Here is an 18236-nt window from a genome sequence, read left to right as displayed (position 1 = left end):
CCTATTGGACAGAGTAGGACTGCCCCATATGGTTTCCAAGGAGTGGCTAGTGAATTTGAATTATTGACCTTGTGGTTAGCAGCCAAGCTCTTAACCACTATGGCACCAATGCTCATATATATATACACACATATATGGAGGGACAGTCATTTAGAGGCAGAAAGGGTAGAATTCACTAGTGATGGCTTTGTCTTTAAAATATTCAATAAAATCATATGCCAAGGATCAGATGAAGAACTGGGAAAATTCAAGAAAAAAATTTGAAACAGTTATGGGAAGATTGTTAGGGAATCAATGACACATGAATATGCAGAAAAAAAAAACACCTTAATCATTTGTTATCCTTTCAGCTCTTTGTTTACTTTCATATTTTTCTAAATGCAGTGGTTTTAAAATACGGCCCCTTGACAGCAAGATCAGTACACCTGGGAATTTGTTAGAAACGCAAATTCTTGAACCCTTCCCTAGACCTACTGAACTAGAAACTCTGAAGATGGGGCCCAGAAATTTGTGTTTTTAGAAATGGAGGATTGATCTAAAATATTAGACGTGCTTTTTGCCTGAATGTTTTTCATGTGACAATTTTGGAATATGGACTATTTCTTGCCTCCTTTTTCTTCCTCTTCATTCCCAATACAGAGATCTATCCAGAGACTGAAATTTGTTAAGTGCATTTACCTCTGACCAGTGGTAGATACCTCATAGAAGTCTTGAGTCTACAGGGAGTTGAAATCCTCATATCCAGGAGATGGACAGCCCTAATCAGACCACTGCTTGGGAGTTTATCTTCTCAGTTTTCCCTTATTCCTGGGGAGATTCTGTCCTCTGCTTTGTACCACTGCTCATCATCTATACTTTCATTGTTGTTGGAAACCTGGTCATCATCACAGTAGTCCAGCTGAATACTCACTTGCGCACACCCATGTACTTATTTATTAGTGCCCTTTCTTTCTTGGAGATTTGGTATACCACAGCCACCATCCCAAAGATGCTCTCTAGTCTGCTTAGTGAGAGGAAGAGTATTTCCTTAAATGGCTGTCTGCTGCAGATGTATTTCTTCCATTCCACAGGCATCAGTGAAGTTTGTCTATTGACAGCTATGGCCTTTGACCGCTACCTGGCCATCTGCAGCCCTCTTCATTACCCCACCATCATGACCCCCAAGTTATGTGCCCAACTGACTTTAAGTTGCTGTGTTTGTGGCTTTATTACACCCTTCCCCGAGATTGCCTGGATCTCCACGCTGCCATTTTGTGGCACTAATCACCTTGAGCATATCTTTTGTGACTTCCTCCCAGTGCTACGCCTGGCCTGTACAGACACACAAGCCATTGTCATGATTCAGGTAGTGGACATCGTCCATGCAGTGCAGATTATTACAGCAGTGATACTCATTGTCATGTCCTATGTTGGTATTGTGGCTGTGATTCTGCGTATTCGTTCAGCCGAAGGTCGTCACAAGGCATTTTCCACATGTGTCTCCCACCTCACTGTCTTTTTGCTGTTCTTTGTCAGTGTGGCTCTCATGTATCTACGCTTCTCTGCCCCCTACTCTTTATTCTGGGATACAGCCATTGCTCTAGCCTTCGCAGTTTTGTCCCCCTTCTTTAACCCTATCATCTATAGCCTGAGAAATAAAGAAATAAAAGAAGCTATAAAGAAGCACATGGGTCAAGCTAAAACCTTTTTTCATAAGACCAGGAATCTCAAATAAGATCTTATAGTGAAAAGTTTATACAGTTCCCGGCTCCTTTTCATCTTCAACAGCTCTGTTTTTTTCCCATCAGCCTTTTACTGAAACTGGTCTCCCAATGGTCACCAATAAACAAAATCCACTGATTGCTCAATTCAATAACCTCCTTTCAATCCTTATTCATTTTGACATCTTTTTGGATCTGATTTTGTTAAACATTCTGCCATCCCACTTTATTTAGGTAAATTCATTTTGTTGAAATAATCTGGGTAAATATTCGCTTTAATTTAAAAATAATCAAAGCCTTTTTTTGTAAGACATGGTACTTAAAAAATTATCTTCTTACGACTAAGCTCTCCTGTGGTGCCTCAAGAATGGTTCTATTTTCTAAACTGGGTATTCATGTGTTGATCAGTAATTAATCTAACAATTCCTAAAATTAACCAGTTTTTAATGATAAAACAAAAAAACTTAAACTTTGTTTTCGCTGTGATTAAATACATTGCATATATTAGGTAATAAATAATAAATACCTGAAGAGTGAATACATCACTACCACTATGCTGCATTCTGATTGTTTCAGCTCACTGGTAAACTCTACTGGACTCAGCTCTTCACTTTTCATGCTCTCTCCTCCCTTGGCTTTCATGCTCTTAGCCTATCTTTTTTCTTCTGCCTTTTGTCAAGATCTGTTTCTTTTGCGGAGTTCTAATGCCTGCTTCATAAAGAAGGATTTTTTTTTCAGGGCTCATGCCCCTGCTGGGATGGGATAAATCTTATCACTGTGCCAATGTAGGTGGATTTTTACTCTTTCTTTGCTCATCAACACAAGTCCTAGAATTGTCGGCCTAATTTCCCCACTCCTGTACCACAGCACCTCCCGCACAGTAACCCCTAAAGCTTAAAATTAAAAATTGGTTGGAAAGATGTAAGTAAAAGGAAAGGTTTTATAAAAAGAGGCTAATAGTTTTTAATAAAGAGCTAGAATGGAGAAGAGAAGGAAAATGACAGAAAAAATCATAGGTTGTGGTTTGAGTAGTTTTGGTCAAAGAAAGGCTTCCGAGAATACTTGGTAAAAGAATTTGAGCCTCCACAATCTGTGTAAAATTGTATGTTTTCTGAGACTTGAAGAGCCTTTACTATATATTTACCTTTAAATATTTCCCTAAATTTAATTTAAGGAGAGTTCTTAGAACAAACCAAGCACAAACAACGGACCTCTTACATAAAATGTCTAAATCCCCAATTGGATCCACAGTCAACACCCATGGAAGCAGCAGGCAAGAAATCAAGCGACTTACTGCATTGGGCAAATCTGTTGCAAAAGCCATGGTCTTTTCAATCGTCTCATATGCATGTGAAAGTTGGACAATAAATAAGGGAAGACAAAGTATCTCTGTCTTTGAATTATGGTGATGGTAAAGAATATTGGATATACCATGGATTACCAGAAGAATGAACAAATCCCTCTTGGACAAAATACAGCCAGAATGCTCTTTAGAAGCAAGGATGGGGGAGAATTCTTCTCACATACTTTGTACACGTTATCAGGAAGGACAAGTCCCTGGAGAAGGATATCAAGCTTGGTAAAGCAGAGAGTGAGTGAAAAAGAGGAAGACCCTTAATGATATGGATTGACATAGTGCCTGCAACAATAGGCTCGAACGTAGCAACGATTGTGAGAATCGCAAAGGAACGGGCAGTGTTTTGTTCTGTTGTATATACGATCACTATGAGTTGGAACCAAGTCAAGGATGTCTAACAGCAACGGAAACATGAAGGAAGAGTGAAAAAGAGATGCAAGAAACATTGCTGGGTTTAAATAGCCTATCTTCTTTAATGCCCTTCAAAAGACATAAGGAATGAAATTACTGATTATTTTTACTGCACTTTCCTAAGGGCAATATTGTTACAGAATTTATACACATAAATCTCCAGAATTGGAAAGGAACACACCATTTTTTTCTGCTCTCTCCCTTTTTTCATTTTATACTGTGTAATTCTTTCCCAGATATCAAACTACCTAAAAATGTAACTAAAACTACTTCTCTTTCCCACTCTACCTTACTTCAAGCTGCTCCTTCAAACTGCTCTCTCCACTGCAGGCAGAGCTATTTTTTGAAACTTAGATCTGGTCATTATACTAAGAAAAAAACCAAACCCAGTGCCATTGAGTCAATTCTGACTCATAGCTACCCTATAGGACAGAGTAGAACTGCCCCATAGAGTTTCCAAGGAGCACCTGGCAGATTCGAACTGCTGACCCTTTGGTTAGCAGCCTCAGCACTTAACCACTACACCACCAGAGTTTCCGGTCATCGTACCATCCTGGTTTAAAACTTCCTATGAGTAAACCATCCCTCACTACAAATCATGAATATAAAGTAATTTTACTAGGTATACAGTTGAGTCTCAATATCCAAGGATTTCTTATTTGAGAAATCCATTTGCTAAAACGAAAACTCCCAGAGCACTCTAGTGGATATTCACATACATGTGTATGCACAAAGTGTCAAGGGCTCCCCAGCTGCAGTTGAACAAGGCTGGTTTGGTATTTGTTAATTCAGCATTCTGACTCCAGAGGTCTTCATAGACCAAAACTACCGTGAATAATGAATACTCTGATGCATTTAATCATATTTTTGTTATATTACTAAAATAGCAATATATTTACAATTGTAGCATTTGTTGATAAAAACAGTATTATAATTACCATTTATTGAGCACTTACCATATTTAAGACATTGTACTAAATGTCTTCTGTATGCTACTTTCTGCAACCCTATGTAATAGGTGGCTTAGTGGTTAAGAGCTCAGCTGCTAAACAAAGGTTGGCAGTTAGAATACGCCATCTGCTCCTTGGAAACCCTATGGGGCAGTTCTACTCTTCCCTATAGGGTACCCATGAGTCGGGAATCGATTTGATAGTAACTTTTTTTTTTTAATGCAATAGCTGTTACTATCCTTCCTGCTTTATAAGGGAAGGAACTGCGGCTTCTAGGAGTTCAATGATTTGTCTAAGGACATACATTTAGTAAGAAACCTAGCAGTGATTTGAGTCGAGGCCTATCTTACTTCAAAAGCCTTATTCTTTCATAATCACTATGCTACATTTCCTAACACTATGGCCATTTTCCTGAGGAAAAAGAGACATAGGAAAGATATTCTCAACTAAGAACCACAGACAACCTTCAAGAGAAACACTGAACTTATTGTTAGTATGATTGACATACTTTTATTTATTTCTTCAAGGAAAAATTTTAAATTATTTACCATGTGTAAGGAATTGTGGTAAGTGTTGGAACAGCGTGGTTCCGAAGTAAATTTCCTGATATCTTGAATTTCACAGTCTAGTAGGAACCAGAGCTTAAGAAAAGGAAGAAACTGGAATGGTCCTTTTATTTTTCCTCTTCCAGTAAGCAATCACTCTTTACTCCATCCACAGTAAAGGGAAAAGGAAAAAACAAACAGAATGCTAAAGATTAGTAAAGTCTTTCATAAGTGATAGGATAACATGAAATATTTTTATTAAAAATTGAAACGGGCTTAACATTTGCTCTTCCCCACCTTCTGTCTGATGGAGTTCAGCTACGTGAGTACTGTTTAAAGCATGAAACATGGTTAAAAAAAAAAAAAAAACTGTTCATATTTAGGAGGATATTATTAAGGTGATGGAGAATTACTCAGTAATTCTTTGCTCTTCATTGCTGTTGAAAATCTAATGATTTTTACTGTTTTGATATTGATTCCAGTCTCCCCACCCCATGAGTTCTTTAAACAGTGCATTATCATTCCTAGAAATCTGCTACAACAAAGATGTTCTCCAAATTGATCAGTGAAAAGAAGTGCCACAGACTTTATCTTGAAAACATATTTTTTTCCCACTTACTTGGAATCTCAGAAAAGGCCACACTGATCACCAAGGCCATGTGTCATATCCTGGACAATGTTCATAACTCTACAATTCTAAATTGTGGCTGCTATTTCTGTGGTTTTTATCATACACTTCCCAGAAATTATATGGTTATCAACCAACATCTCATATTGTGGCCCAAACCCAATTGAAAGTATCTTCTGGGTCTTTGCTATAATCTTGAGTATGGACTGCATGTACAGTAGCAATGTGTGATGGTCAAGGCTGAGAACGCCATTCAGACTGCAGGTCACTGTAACATCCTGCTAGTGCTGCTGATCTCCGTATCACAGTGATCCTTTCAGTTCACATTGCTGATAGCAGTGTTCTCTCACTGTGCTTCCCACCTTACCAAACTACTTATTATATTTTGGGGAGATTGCTGTAAGAAAAATTAGTAGCACATGCTTACAAAATACCTTTTGCTTTCTACCCACTCAAATCTTTCCCCTCAGTGCACATATGCTCAAGATAAGTGATCAGGTCATAGAAGACAAAAGGACATAATGATTAAGCACAACTTAATTTAGATTTCATCTTAGGGGAAGAAAGTGAAACCTGAGGTATAAAGACCTATGCAGGGCTAAGTAAAGGAAGCTGGCTTAGACATTGGAGAATCAAAGAAGATACAAAGATAAGACCGATTGTTCTGCCTCTCTTTGTCCTTCCTCTCTTATAACCTCTTTTTTCTTTTCCCCTTCTTCCTTTACATCTTCCCCTTTCGACTCTTTCCCCGTCTTTTCAAAGTCCTGACTATACTATGACTTATGGAATTAGTGAGTAAAGTGAAGGCTAGCAAGTCAAATGCTTTCCCTAACTATTCTTATGGGAATAGATTGTTTTGTTTTGATGCTCCAAATCCCCAGACACCTTAGAAAAAACTCTCGGGGTTGGGGAGGGAATCGAGTCATTTATAATCTCCAAGAAATCTGTGGTGCATGTTCTCATCCTCTTTACTAGAAGAAGGCAGAAGAGTGTGCTAGTCAGAGGTAAGTATGGAGCTAGATGTCAGAGAGTTGAAAGCAGTACCATGGACTGAGAAGGGAATATATTCCCTCAACTGTAGCTTCATTGACTATGAGATAGAACCTAGAACACTTTAAGTAGGTGAAAATAACTGGTTTTGGTCAAACATATCAAGGACAAAAAGGATGTATTTGTATTTGGTGGTTGTGCAAGATGTGGGGCGATGTGAACAAATACAACTTGCCCTTTCACTTTGTAGGTTGCACACAAAAGTCTGCTCCTCTTCACATGGGTATGAGAGTGTTAGCCTGGTTTTAACAAGAATTAAGGCCTGTAAGAACCAACTTGATGGCACCTAACAAGAGCAAAAATGCCTATAGAGTGATTTTTCATTGTGCTGCCTTATTTAATCCTCATAACAAATGTATTAGGTATTACCATATCCATTGTATGAACAAAAAAGGGTGGGGGGCGGCTAACTTGTCTAAGGTCACAGGGTCGGCTAATAATAGAACAAGTAACCAAAACAGGTCCAGTCTTCAAATTGAGTGTTTTCCTCACCAAAACAAATTACGGTAGTGCTGTCTCAGTATTACTGAGGATGTTAAGCTTAAAGTCTCCCCAGTAAACACATTTATATTGTTACCTATCCTTCTATTGTTGTTGTTAGGTGCCATCAAGTCGATTCTGACTTATAGTGACCCTATGTACAACAAAATGAAACACTGCCTGATCCTGCACCATCCTCACAATCATTGTTATGCTTGAGCCCATTGTTGCAGCCAATTTGTCAATCCATCTAGTTGAGGGTCTTCCTCTTTTTGGCTCACTCTCTACTTTACGAAGCATGATGTCCTTTTCCAGGGACTGGTTCCTGCTGATAACACGTCTAAAATATGTGAAACAAAGTCTCACCATCCTTACTTCTAAGGAGTATTCTGGCTGTACTCCCCCCAAGACAGATTTGTTCCTTCTTCTGGTAGTCCATAAAAAAAACCAAGCCAAACCTGTTGCCATCAAGTCAATTCTGACTCACAGCGACCCTATAGGACAGAGTAGAACTGCCATATAGGGTTTCCAGGAACGCCTGGTGGATTGGAACTGCCTACCTTTTGGTTAGCAGCCATAGCTCCTAACCACTACGCCACCAGAGTTTCCTGGAAGTCTATGATATGTTCAATAGTCTTTGCCAACTCCATAATTCCAAGGCATCAATTCTTAGGTCTTCCTTATCAATCGTCCAACTTTTGTATGCATATCATGTGATTGACAACACCGTGGTTTGGGTCAGGCACACACCCATCCTTCTAGGTAATAATAATAACAATAAATATTAATCATCATCATCATTATTATTCCCATCCTTCTAGGTAATAATAATGATGATGATGATTAGTTAACGTTCATTGTCTCTATGTGCCATGCACATAGTGTTTTTACATCTGCTACTTTATTTAATGTTCACAATATAATGAGGTGAATGGTTTCATCATTTCTAGTTTGCAGATGAAAAACAGAGATAGAGAGCAGATGAATAACTTTCCCAAAAATGTAGTAGACTCAGAACATGAACTTCAATGACCAGTAACTTCTCTGAAATCTCACTGAACTTTATCTGTAACACTAATTGCTTTCTACCTTGAATTATCAGTCGTATACCTGACTTGAGACACAGTGGTTTTTGGATAATATCTCCGTTGTACCTCATTTCTAGCACTTGGCTCTACAAATCAATAACCTAACAAATGACTGTTGAATTAATTCATGACTTATGATTTTCTGTATGGTTGTATCTATATAGAGTACAAATGGAAGGTAGTAAGTGTTGCCGCTCCAATTCTACCATTTTATTATTCTTGTTTAACTGTTCTGCAGCTTGAATACCAGATTTTTAGAGATATGGCTATTCAAACAGGGTACCTGGACTCCCAGGAAAAAGGGAGTCATTGGTACTAACAGCTTTACGTTCAGTTACCTGAATGTATGTACTAACACTCCAAAACTTTATAGAAAGCTGAGGGCTTGAAAACGTGGGTAATTCTGCAGCTAGGAAGCTATCTATATCTCTCTTAGATATTTTACTCTTAAGCCCAGAATTTCACCTTCTATCACCAATCTAACATATCCACATATTCATAAAATGATACCGCTATTACTTCTACTACTTTTCCACTATATTTTGAGAGCACAGTTTCCTAATTACAACTTTCCCATGAGCCAGAAAGATTTTGAAATAATTCTATATTGGGCACTAGAGAGCCCTGTTGGCATAGTGGTTAAAGTGATCAACTGCTAACCAAAAGGTTGGCAGTTCAATACCACCAGCGGCTCCACAGGAGAAAGATGTGGCAGTCGGCTTCCATAGAGATTTACAAGATTTACAGCCTTGGAAACCCTATGGGGTCACTATGAGTCAAAATCGACACAATGGCATTGGGTTTTGGGTTTTGGGCATTAGAGGAAATTGCTCTACACACAAGAGCAACTTCGAAGGAGTAGAAAGACATATTTCATACTATTTCTAAATTACAATTAAGTAAGTAATAAAATATTTATTACATGTCTACAGTGTTCCAATCGGTGTACTAGGCATTAGAGATATAAGTGTACAAAAAAGGCATACATCCTTGCCCTCATGAAGTTTACATATGAGTAGGTGGTATAATAACTTAAATATAGTATAATTATATGTTCGGTAGTAAGAAATATTATGGAGAAAAAAATAAGAAGATACAGTTAGGGACTAGAAAGAATTTGGGCTGAGTGTGATTAATTTTAAGTATCATGAATCAGGAATGGTTTCCCTTAGCAGGTGATATTTGAACAATGATCCAAAGAAGTGAAGGAAAAGAGGTTGTCCATGTAGATATTCTAGTGAGGAATGTTCTAGGTAAGGGAATGCAAGTGCAAAGGCTGTGAGGTAGGAGCATTCCAGGTGTCGTGTGGATGGAGGGGCTAGGGTGGGTGTGGAGAAGTAGAAGATAAAGTTAGAAAAATCATTGTGGTACCAGGTATTAAAAGGACTAAAAAGACTATTATTAAAGCTTTTGGCTTTCACTTAGAGTGAACTGGAAGCCAACAGGAGGGATTTCAGCAGAGAAGTAACATTATCTAATTTGTCTTTAAATGGATCTCTCTCAGTGTAGTGCTGATAGACTATAAAGGAGCAAGGGCATACAAGTTTGGGGGCTATGGGAAGAATCCAGGCATGGGTTGATGGCTTGAACCAGGGTACAATGTGAATGTGGTGAAAAGTAATTGGATTTTGGATATGTTTTGAAAGTATAACAGAGGTTTTGCTTAATGATTGGAAATAGGATATGAGAAAGAGGAGACAAGATTGACTTCAAGGAATTTGGCCTAAAGAACTGGAAGAATGAAGTTTCTATTAACTGGGTTAAGGTATTTGTTTCATTTATGTATTTATTTACTCCCTACCATTTTCCGAAAAAGTATCGGTGATCAAGTAGTAAATCACTTTTCCGAACCTCCAATTTTATCTTTCTTTTTCTGTTATTTGCCGGCTCCACATAGGATATGCCCACACAGAATTTTTTTTTTTTTTGCATTTTTTTTTATTGTGCTTAAAGTGAAAGTTTATAATTCAGGCTGGTTTCTCATACAAAAATTTATACACACATTGTTATGTGACCCTAATTGCTTTCCCTATAATGTGACAGCACGCTCCTCCTTTCTACCCTGTGTTTCCCATGTCCATTTAGCCAGCTCCTTTCATTTTTTGCCTTTTCATCTCACCTCTGGACAGGAGTTGCCTAAAAAAAAAAAAAAATTTTTTTTTTTTTTTTTTTAATCTACTTGAGCTAAGAAACATTCTCTTCACAAGTATCATTTTATGTCTTACAGTCCAGTCTAATCGTTGTCTGATGGGTTGGCTTAGAGAATGGCTTCAGTTCTGGGCTAACAGAGATTCCAGGGGCCATGTTTTCTGGGATCCCTGTAGTCTCAGTCAGACCATTAAGTCTGGTCTTTTTACTAGAATTTCAGTTTTGCATCCCACTTTTCTCCTGCTCTGTCAGAGACTCTCCACAAAGAAGAATTTAATTTCTTACACCAATCTCCAGGCAAAAGGAAAGATGACAAACTTCTTGAATTTTCAGAATTCAGGCAGCAGTTGCCATGGTTGTGTGACCAGCCTGTTTAGGCATATACTACTTATCTGTCCACATTCCATACAATTCACTGCCATCAACATTTACTGAACACTTACTGGTGCAAAACATCAGGTTGAAATATATTATACACAGTAATTTGGGAAAACAGACATGATATTGTAATACAAGTCAAGATATAGGATTTGAAAAATCAATTGTCATGGGAGTAGCAAGGAGAGAAAAATAAATAAATAAATCGACTAGAAGCATTTGTGGGGAGGTACTATTTGAGCTGAGTCTTGATTTATTATTTTTCTGAGCAGGACAGAATCCAATACAGAAAGTAGAAGGAAAAAGGTGAAGAGTATACATTTCTTCTAAACAATAAAGAAGTGCAAGGAAGAAAAAAATCTACTAATAGTAAAAGTGTGTTCTTAGGTAGCAGAGGCAATTGACAATATAAATTCAATCTCATGGTGTGACTGGCTAGAAGAAATACAGTAATTTATATATTTAGAACCTTGGCTCTTTTTCAGTTATCCCTACATTTCAGCATATTGTACATTGCACAGTGCATACAACATATCAAAAACCAAACCCGTTGCCGACAAGTTAATCCTGACTGATAGCGACCCTATGGGCCAGAGTAGAATTGTCCCATAGACTTTCCAAGAAGCGCTTGGTGGATCTGAACCGCTGACCTTTTGGTTACCAGCCATAGCACTTAACCACTATACCACCAGGGTTTCCATAACACATCAAATACCAAATATTTGAATTTGAACAAATGAATTGATTATTCAATGAATTCTCTAAACTAGATGCCCAGAAGTCTTAATTCTTCTTTTTATTCCTACAGCTAAGAGGATGACAAATAAGAATCATACGGCAGTGACCGAATTTGTGTTCACTGGTTTTCCTCATTTTCAGGAAGGTGGTCTGTTGTTTTTTATCCTCTTGGTCCTCATATACCTATTCATCATCATTGGGAACCTCATGGTCTTCTTTGCTGTTAAACTGGATTCCCGCCTCCACACTCCTATGTATTTTTTCATCAGTGTCCTCTCCTTCCTGGAGATCTGGTATACCACTACCACCATCCCCAAGATGCTGTCCAACCTAGTGAGTGAACATAGGACCATCTCTCCTGCGGGCTGCCTCCTGCAGATGTATTTCTTTCATTCCCTCGGCATCACTGAGGTTTGCCTGCTCACCACCATGGCGATGGACAGATACCTGGCCATCTGCAACCCCCTCCGCTACCCTACAATCATGACATCTCAGCTGTACACTCAGCTGACTCTGGGTTGTTGCTTCTGTGGTTTCTTCACGCCATTCCCTGAAATTGCTTGGATATCCACACTGTCATTTTGTGGTCCAAATCAAATTCGGAATATCTTCTGTGACTTTGACCCCATCTTGAATCTGGCATGTATGGACACTGGCACGATTGTGTTAATCAAGGTTGTGGATGTTGTACATGCTATGGAGATCATCACCGCTGTAATGCTTGTGGCTTTGGCCTATGTCCGCATCATTGCAGTAATCCTGTGTATCCACTCTGCTGATGGACGCCAGAAGGCCTTTTCCACCTGTGCTTCCCACCTTTCCATTTTCTTGATATTTTTTGGAAGTGTGGCCCTGATGTATCTGCGTTTCTCTGCCAAGTACTCCTTTTTCTGGAACACAGCCATCAGCCTAAATTTTGCAGTGTTGTCACCATTCTTCAACCCAGTTATATATAGTCTAAGGAATAAGGAGATCCAGGAAGCCATAAAAAAGCATATGTGCCAACTGACTCTATTTATACATCATATCAAATAAGACAAAATGCACACCTATTAATTAAGAAAGTATATACATAAAATAGCTATATTAATGTTTCAGTGTGTTTGCTGCTGCTGTGTTTATTTTTCTGCGCATTGATAGTAAGTGGAACCTTCAGCCATTCTGACTATCTCTGAGAACTTAGTAAATAATCATCAAATCCAAAGGAAGTGGGATTAAAAACTCACACAGTTCCCTAGTTTACTCATTCTTTGAATCCAGAAGGACTCACAGAAAATGTTGCCTCTGCCCTGAAATCTTCCCTAATGTAATAAAACTGTAACAAATATGCTTTACTCTGTGTTTCTATAAAACATTGCTTGGGCCTCTATTTAGCTTTTTTTTTTTTTTTTTTATTGTGTTAAATATATATGTAACAAAGTATATGCCATTTCAACACTCTTCACATGTAGAATTCAGTGACATTAATTATACTTACCATGTTATTCAACCATCACCATTACCTGTTTCCAAATATCACATCACCCTAAAGAGAAGCTCAGTGTCCCCTAAGCAATGACATTCCTTTTTATCCTCTCCCCTCTTCGCTCCTGGTAACTACTAATAAACTTTGGTGTTTATACATTTGCCTATCCTATATATTTCATGGAAACCCTGGTGGTATAGTGGTTAAGTGCTATGGCTGCGAACCAAAGGGTTGGCAGTTCAAATCCGCCAGGCGCTCCTTGGAAACTCTATAGGGCAGTTCTACTCTGTCCTATAGGGTCGCTACGTGTCGGGATTGACTCAATGGCACTGGGTTTGGTTTGGTTTGGGTATATATTTCATGAAAGTGGGATCACACAATATTTGTCCTTTTATGACTAACTTAATTGTCAGCATAATTTTCTCAACACTCATCCACGTTGTACCTTATTTCAGGACTTCATTTCTTGTTATGTCTGAGTAATATTCCATTGTATGTATGTACCACATTTTGTTTATCCATTCGCTTGTTGATGGAAATTTAAGCTGTTTCTCTTTTGACTATTGTGAATAGTGCTGCAATGAACACTGGTGTATAAGTATCTGTTTGTGTTCCTGATTTCAACTATTTTGGGTATACATATATATATGTATGCATATATATATATATGCATACATATATATGAGTGGAATTGTTGGATCATACGTTAATTCTATGTTTAACTTTTTGAAGAACCACAAAACTGTTTTCCACAGTGGCTGTACCATTTACAATCCTTGCCAACACCTGTTGTTTTCTATTTTTTTAATCATAGCCATCTTAGTGGATGTGAAGTGATATCTCATTGCGGATTTTAATTTACATTTCCCTAATAACTAATGACATTCAGCCTCTCTTCATGTGCATTTAGCATAATTTTTAGTCTACATCATACAACAGTTTGCACATCATATATGCCTCTTAAGTTATGATATTATGATGAAAAAAATCAGATTATTTTCAGGTTCAAGAGAGAATGGCAGAGGAAGGAGAGAGAATGGATGAAGACAAAATCATAGTATATTTGCACATACAGGCAATTCTTAACAATGAAAGAAGCCAAGCAACAGATGAGCCACTTACTGGCATGTATTTAGATGTTGAATAGGACTTCCACTGATATTTTGGGAATCTAGTCACTTAAATATAAAAATTAAATTTCAAAGTTTAGTAATGGTTGTGAAGAAAAATAATATGTTTTGTCCTGGCACTCAGTTCTATTTCCTAGTTTCTACTATTCTAATGAGAGATCATAATTTTCAATTGATTTCTAAGTTTGTTTCTGAATGAGAACAGGTCATCATATATGTTGGTTTTATAATGTTTATAAGGGATTTAGGCTTACATGGTTTCCTTTGTGGTTGCTGAGCCCTGAAATAATTATTAGTGGATGGGAGCACCAAGCAATTTTATGTAAGATTAGCTGAAGTTACATTGCAAAGCAGGCTTTAAAAGATAAGCATTTAGCTTTACGAAAAATTCTCCTGTATTAGATTTCTACCCTTTACATTCTAATTTTCAAAATTAATGATTCAGAATGAAATCCCTGACTTGAATAGTTAAAATATACATGGCTAGTATTATTCACTTCATTTAACAATAACAATTCTTTTACTGTGTAGAATTTACTACAAATTGCTTTTTAAGCTACCATCTGAATTGAGCCATATAACAATTCTCTGGAAAGGCATGTTAGTCTTTATTATTCCCATTACAGGCTCAACAAAATTTAAATAAATTTTCAGGAATGATCTTATCTTTAAGTGGTGGAATCAAGCCTTCAAATCAGAAGTTTCAGTTTCAAATTCAGTGTCTTTTCCATTATTTCAAACTCTTAAATTACATAGTTCATTGTACAAAGGAAACACCATGTTGTTATTGTTGTTTTTCTTTACTTAGTGTAGTAAAACCAAATGAAGAAAACTGAAAAAATTAAAAATATATAAATAAATTAAATAGGGAGAATGAGAGATGATGAGGAAAGATTTCTATTCCTTGTTTGGAGAATTCTAAACTTGAGTAATATATAAATTTGCAAGTAGAGTTAAGCGGCAAATAATCTCAGAAGACCTGGAGTGATGAGTCAAAGTAGATACAGTTAACGGCAAAAGGTCTTTTGTTGGTTTGTGAAATGCTATTTATCTACTGTTCTGATCTGTTTAGGAGATAAAAATAGGAGAAATTTTTAAATGAGAAATAATTCTGGAGAAACAAAAAATAAATTTCAAAGTAATAAATGACAATAGTAAATAATAAAATGATGACTCCCTATTTTAAGGAAGAAATTTTAATTTTTCATAAGGTTAAATTATTTGTCCTTTTTGGTAAACGAGCTGAGAAAGTGGAACACTAAAAATAATTCACAGTAAGCAGGTATGAATTTTAATGATCTAGGTTGGGAAGACTTAAGAATTTTTAGATGTAAAGCATCTCCTATAGTTTCTAAGTTCAGAGGGGATCAAACATGTTCCTTCATTCTGATGCCTGAGCAGAGGCTGCGTCAAGCTGGACAGTGCTGATTAAACTACTATGTGAAGTTCAGATCTGCCCACAGCTGATAACCATGGCCAAATACAACGGCCCTCCAAATTGCCCCTGCCCTTTTAAAACTGCATGTAGATTTCTCTTTAATGACGCTATGATCGAATGTACCTCCTCGTATAGCTTCTTAGCACTCACTTATGTACAGTATGCAATAGATTGTACATGTTTCTATACCTCCATAATATCTGTCATGCACTCTTTACCTGAGTCTTTACCCAGTTTCCTCTATTTCCTAAAACTTTGTAAAGGCGAGGAGCTCTGTCTTCTCTACTAATCCTCTAATCAGGGTTTCTATGATCAAAACCAATGAGCTTTCTTGGAAGATGATAAAAGTGACAAGCAGAAGGTCAAAGGTCCATGTGTAAAGTCACAAGAGTGTAAGATTTTCTCATTCTTTCCCTCTATCAATCCTGAGGAGATGCTCCCTTGGGACTGGGAGGACAGAGTAGGACTGAATTTAAAGTCAGCAGCTGACAGAATAAAAGCCAGGGCACTGTCAGAACAACTATTACCATGGGTCTCTCCTGACTACAATGGCTGAAAACTCAGAGAACAGAAGCCTGTTATCTACCAAACCTGTCCCCCGAGTGTCTCCTGTGGACTTTCACATTGCTACGTTGTTCTAAACACTATGGCTCTTATTCCCTTTTATTTCATGATCACCAGTCCTGATGGTCAGGCCATATTATTTCATGTTGGCACTTCAGATGGTCCAAGAATAGGGGTGGGCAGAAATATTGATGAGCTAAGAGAAGATACACTACAACAGATGAGGAACAGAAAGGCGCGATGGCCATATTGACAAGGATTTGACTCTTTATTTAAATATTTACAAGCCAAATGCCTACAGGATCAGACATTACCTCTCTGAGACTGTTTTCTTATATTTAAAAAAAAGGGGGGGGAATAATATCTGCCTTATGGAATTTTCTGAAGATTAAAAATTAAAGCAAATTAATTATTTCAGTATGTAAATTAACATAAACTAGCTACTCAATGGACCCCTTGTGGCACAGTGGTTAAGAGCTAGGTTGCTAACCCAAAAATTGGCGATTCGAATCCACCAACCACTCCTAGGAAACCGTATGGGGCAGTTCTACTCTGTCCTATTAAGTCCCTATGAGTTGGAATCAACTCGGCAGCAATGGGTTTGGGTTGGTTAGATACTCAGTAGATGGTGGTTCTTATTTCCTGGGTAAAGGTCGAATAATATCACATCCAACTCCAGAGGCTGCTGGCGATATGTGATATAGCACCTTTTCTAAGACTGGTGTTCCTGCCTTTAGTAGCTAAATTTGATTTGAATATAATGAAACCATCAGGAACAGGAAAATAATATTAGGCTCTCAGGAAGAGAACTTAAAGTTCTCTCAGTTTTTCTGGATGAGATGATCCAGGAAGAAGAAAACCAAAAATATAGAAGTTTAATCTCCCTCCATGGGCCATAAAAAGTAGATTATTCAAATTGAAATTTACATTGAAATGAAGTTTGACATGGATTGCACCAGTGTTTTGTGGGAGGGTCTTTAAAGCACCCCACTATTTTCTGTTTGTTTTGCTTTTGTAAAGTTGCTTAACAGAACTCTGCTTTTGGAGAATTTCTGCTTCCTTTTTTTCCATAAAAAATTATATGTAAAATAGTGTGACTTTTATCCCACACTTTAGAAATCAGCCTCATTTTCAAATGTTTGTGACTTCAATACATAGTTTATCAAATGAGATATCCTAATTTTTGCTTCATGAAATACACACACTCATATCTCTTATTTCTTTTATTCCTCCTATTTAAATGATAAATGGTACAGGTAAATAGAATTTAAAAAGCAATTTATGAGACCAGGAATATAATCTTTTCCTTATTTTGGGAAAGGGGTCTATATCAAACATCAAGATTATTACTGACTTATTTTAAAGGTAGTTAAAAATCTACATTTGGGTTTTGATGAAGTTACTGAGTTGTATTTCCTACAGATATGTTGGAACAAGAACATACGTATGCTCTGTGTTCTTACAGTTGTGCAGACAGTTTGAGGAGTGAGAACCCAGACAGTGTTAAATCTAAAACTAATCAAAAAAACAAAGCACGATCTTAACATAGCCTTTTTATATTATGTCATTAATTGTTTTTTCTTCCCTTTTTCCACCTAAAAAGCTTTTCTTCTTCTTTTTCTTTTTTTTTTTTGAAGTCCTGTTGAGAAACTTTGAGAGCCTTAGCCCTCCATAACTGCTGAGTCACCAAGCATCTGTGAAATTTAGCAGCTGCCTCCGCTGAATCTGTCTCCTGAAGATAACATGGCTTGTCTATGGCTGGCAGGATTCTGGGCCCAAGAAAGAAGCTTCTTTTTTTTTTTTTTTCTCTCTGCCAAATATTTAACGTTTTCTGTCATCTCTATCTGAATTAGACCAGACAGTTCTACTTGAATTGTCTCCCTTTCTCTCTTGTGGATACATTTTATGTTGCCAGGTTCTAGATCTTTAAGAAAAAATAGAGCACTTTCCAAAGGAAACTGTGAGTACAGAATTCTTTGTAGTAAAATTTGCTGCTAATATAATCAGGAAAGCTCTGTTCTTTGAACTTTCTATACTATCCTTGGCAGGGACATTAAGAATTTTTTTCTTTACTTTTTAGATGTTGTTTATTTCACTCAGCATAATGTTTTCAAGGTCCATCTATGTTGTAGCATGTATCAGTATAACTGTTTGATTCCACTTATA

General features: G+C 37.3%; 3 protein-coding genes across 3 annotated transcripts in view; all 3 read left to right on the top strand.

Moving 5' to 3' along the window:
* Positions 1-748: 748 nt before the first annotated feature.
* Positions 749-1724, top strand: LOC126071515 (olfactory receptor 6K2-like). Its single transcript, XM_049875702.1, is given in 2 exon segments — positions 749-1689; positions 1691-1724. Coding segments are annotated over 2 exon segments (975 nt in total).
* Positions 1725-11551: 9827 nt separating this feature from the next.
* LOC126071514 (olfactory receptor 6K2-like) lies at positions 11552-12508 on the top strand. The gene has a single exon (XM_049875701.1). The coding sequence runs from the start codon at positions 11552-11554 to the stop codon at positions 12506-12508; it is 957 nt and encodes a 318-aa protein (XP_049731658.1).
* A 5429-nt stretch (positions 12509-17937) lies between these two features.
* SPTA1 (spectrin alpha, erythrocytic 1) overlaps positions 17938-18236 on the top strand; it is a 107850-nt gene continuing 107551 nt past the window's right edge. The window contains exon 1 of the mRNA XM_049880879.1: positions 17938-18030. The gene's annotated coding sequence lies outside the window, so the exon portion shown is untranslated. The remainder of the gene's footprint in view (positions 18031-18236) is intronic.

Source organism: Elephas maximus, chromosome 3 (assembly GCF_024166365.1).
Source record: "Elephas maximus indicus isolate mEleMax1 chromosome 3, mEleMax1 primary haplotype, whole genome shotgun sequence".
Classification (NCBI taxonomy): domain Eukaryota; kingdom Metazoa; phylum Chordata; class Mammalia; order Proboscidea; family Elephantidae; genus Elephas; species Elephas maximus.
The sequence above is the reverse complement of the archived record's forward strand: the minus strand, read 5'-3'. Positions and strand labels throughout refer to the sequence as shown.

Excerpts from the sequence above, each read along its gene's own strand:
- LOC126071514 (XM_049875701.1), top strand. The coding sequence starts at position 11,552 with ATGACAAATAAGAATCATACGGCAGTGACCGAATTTGTGTTCACTGGT.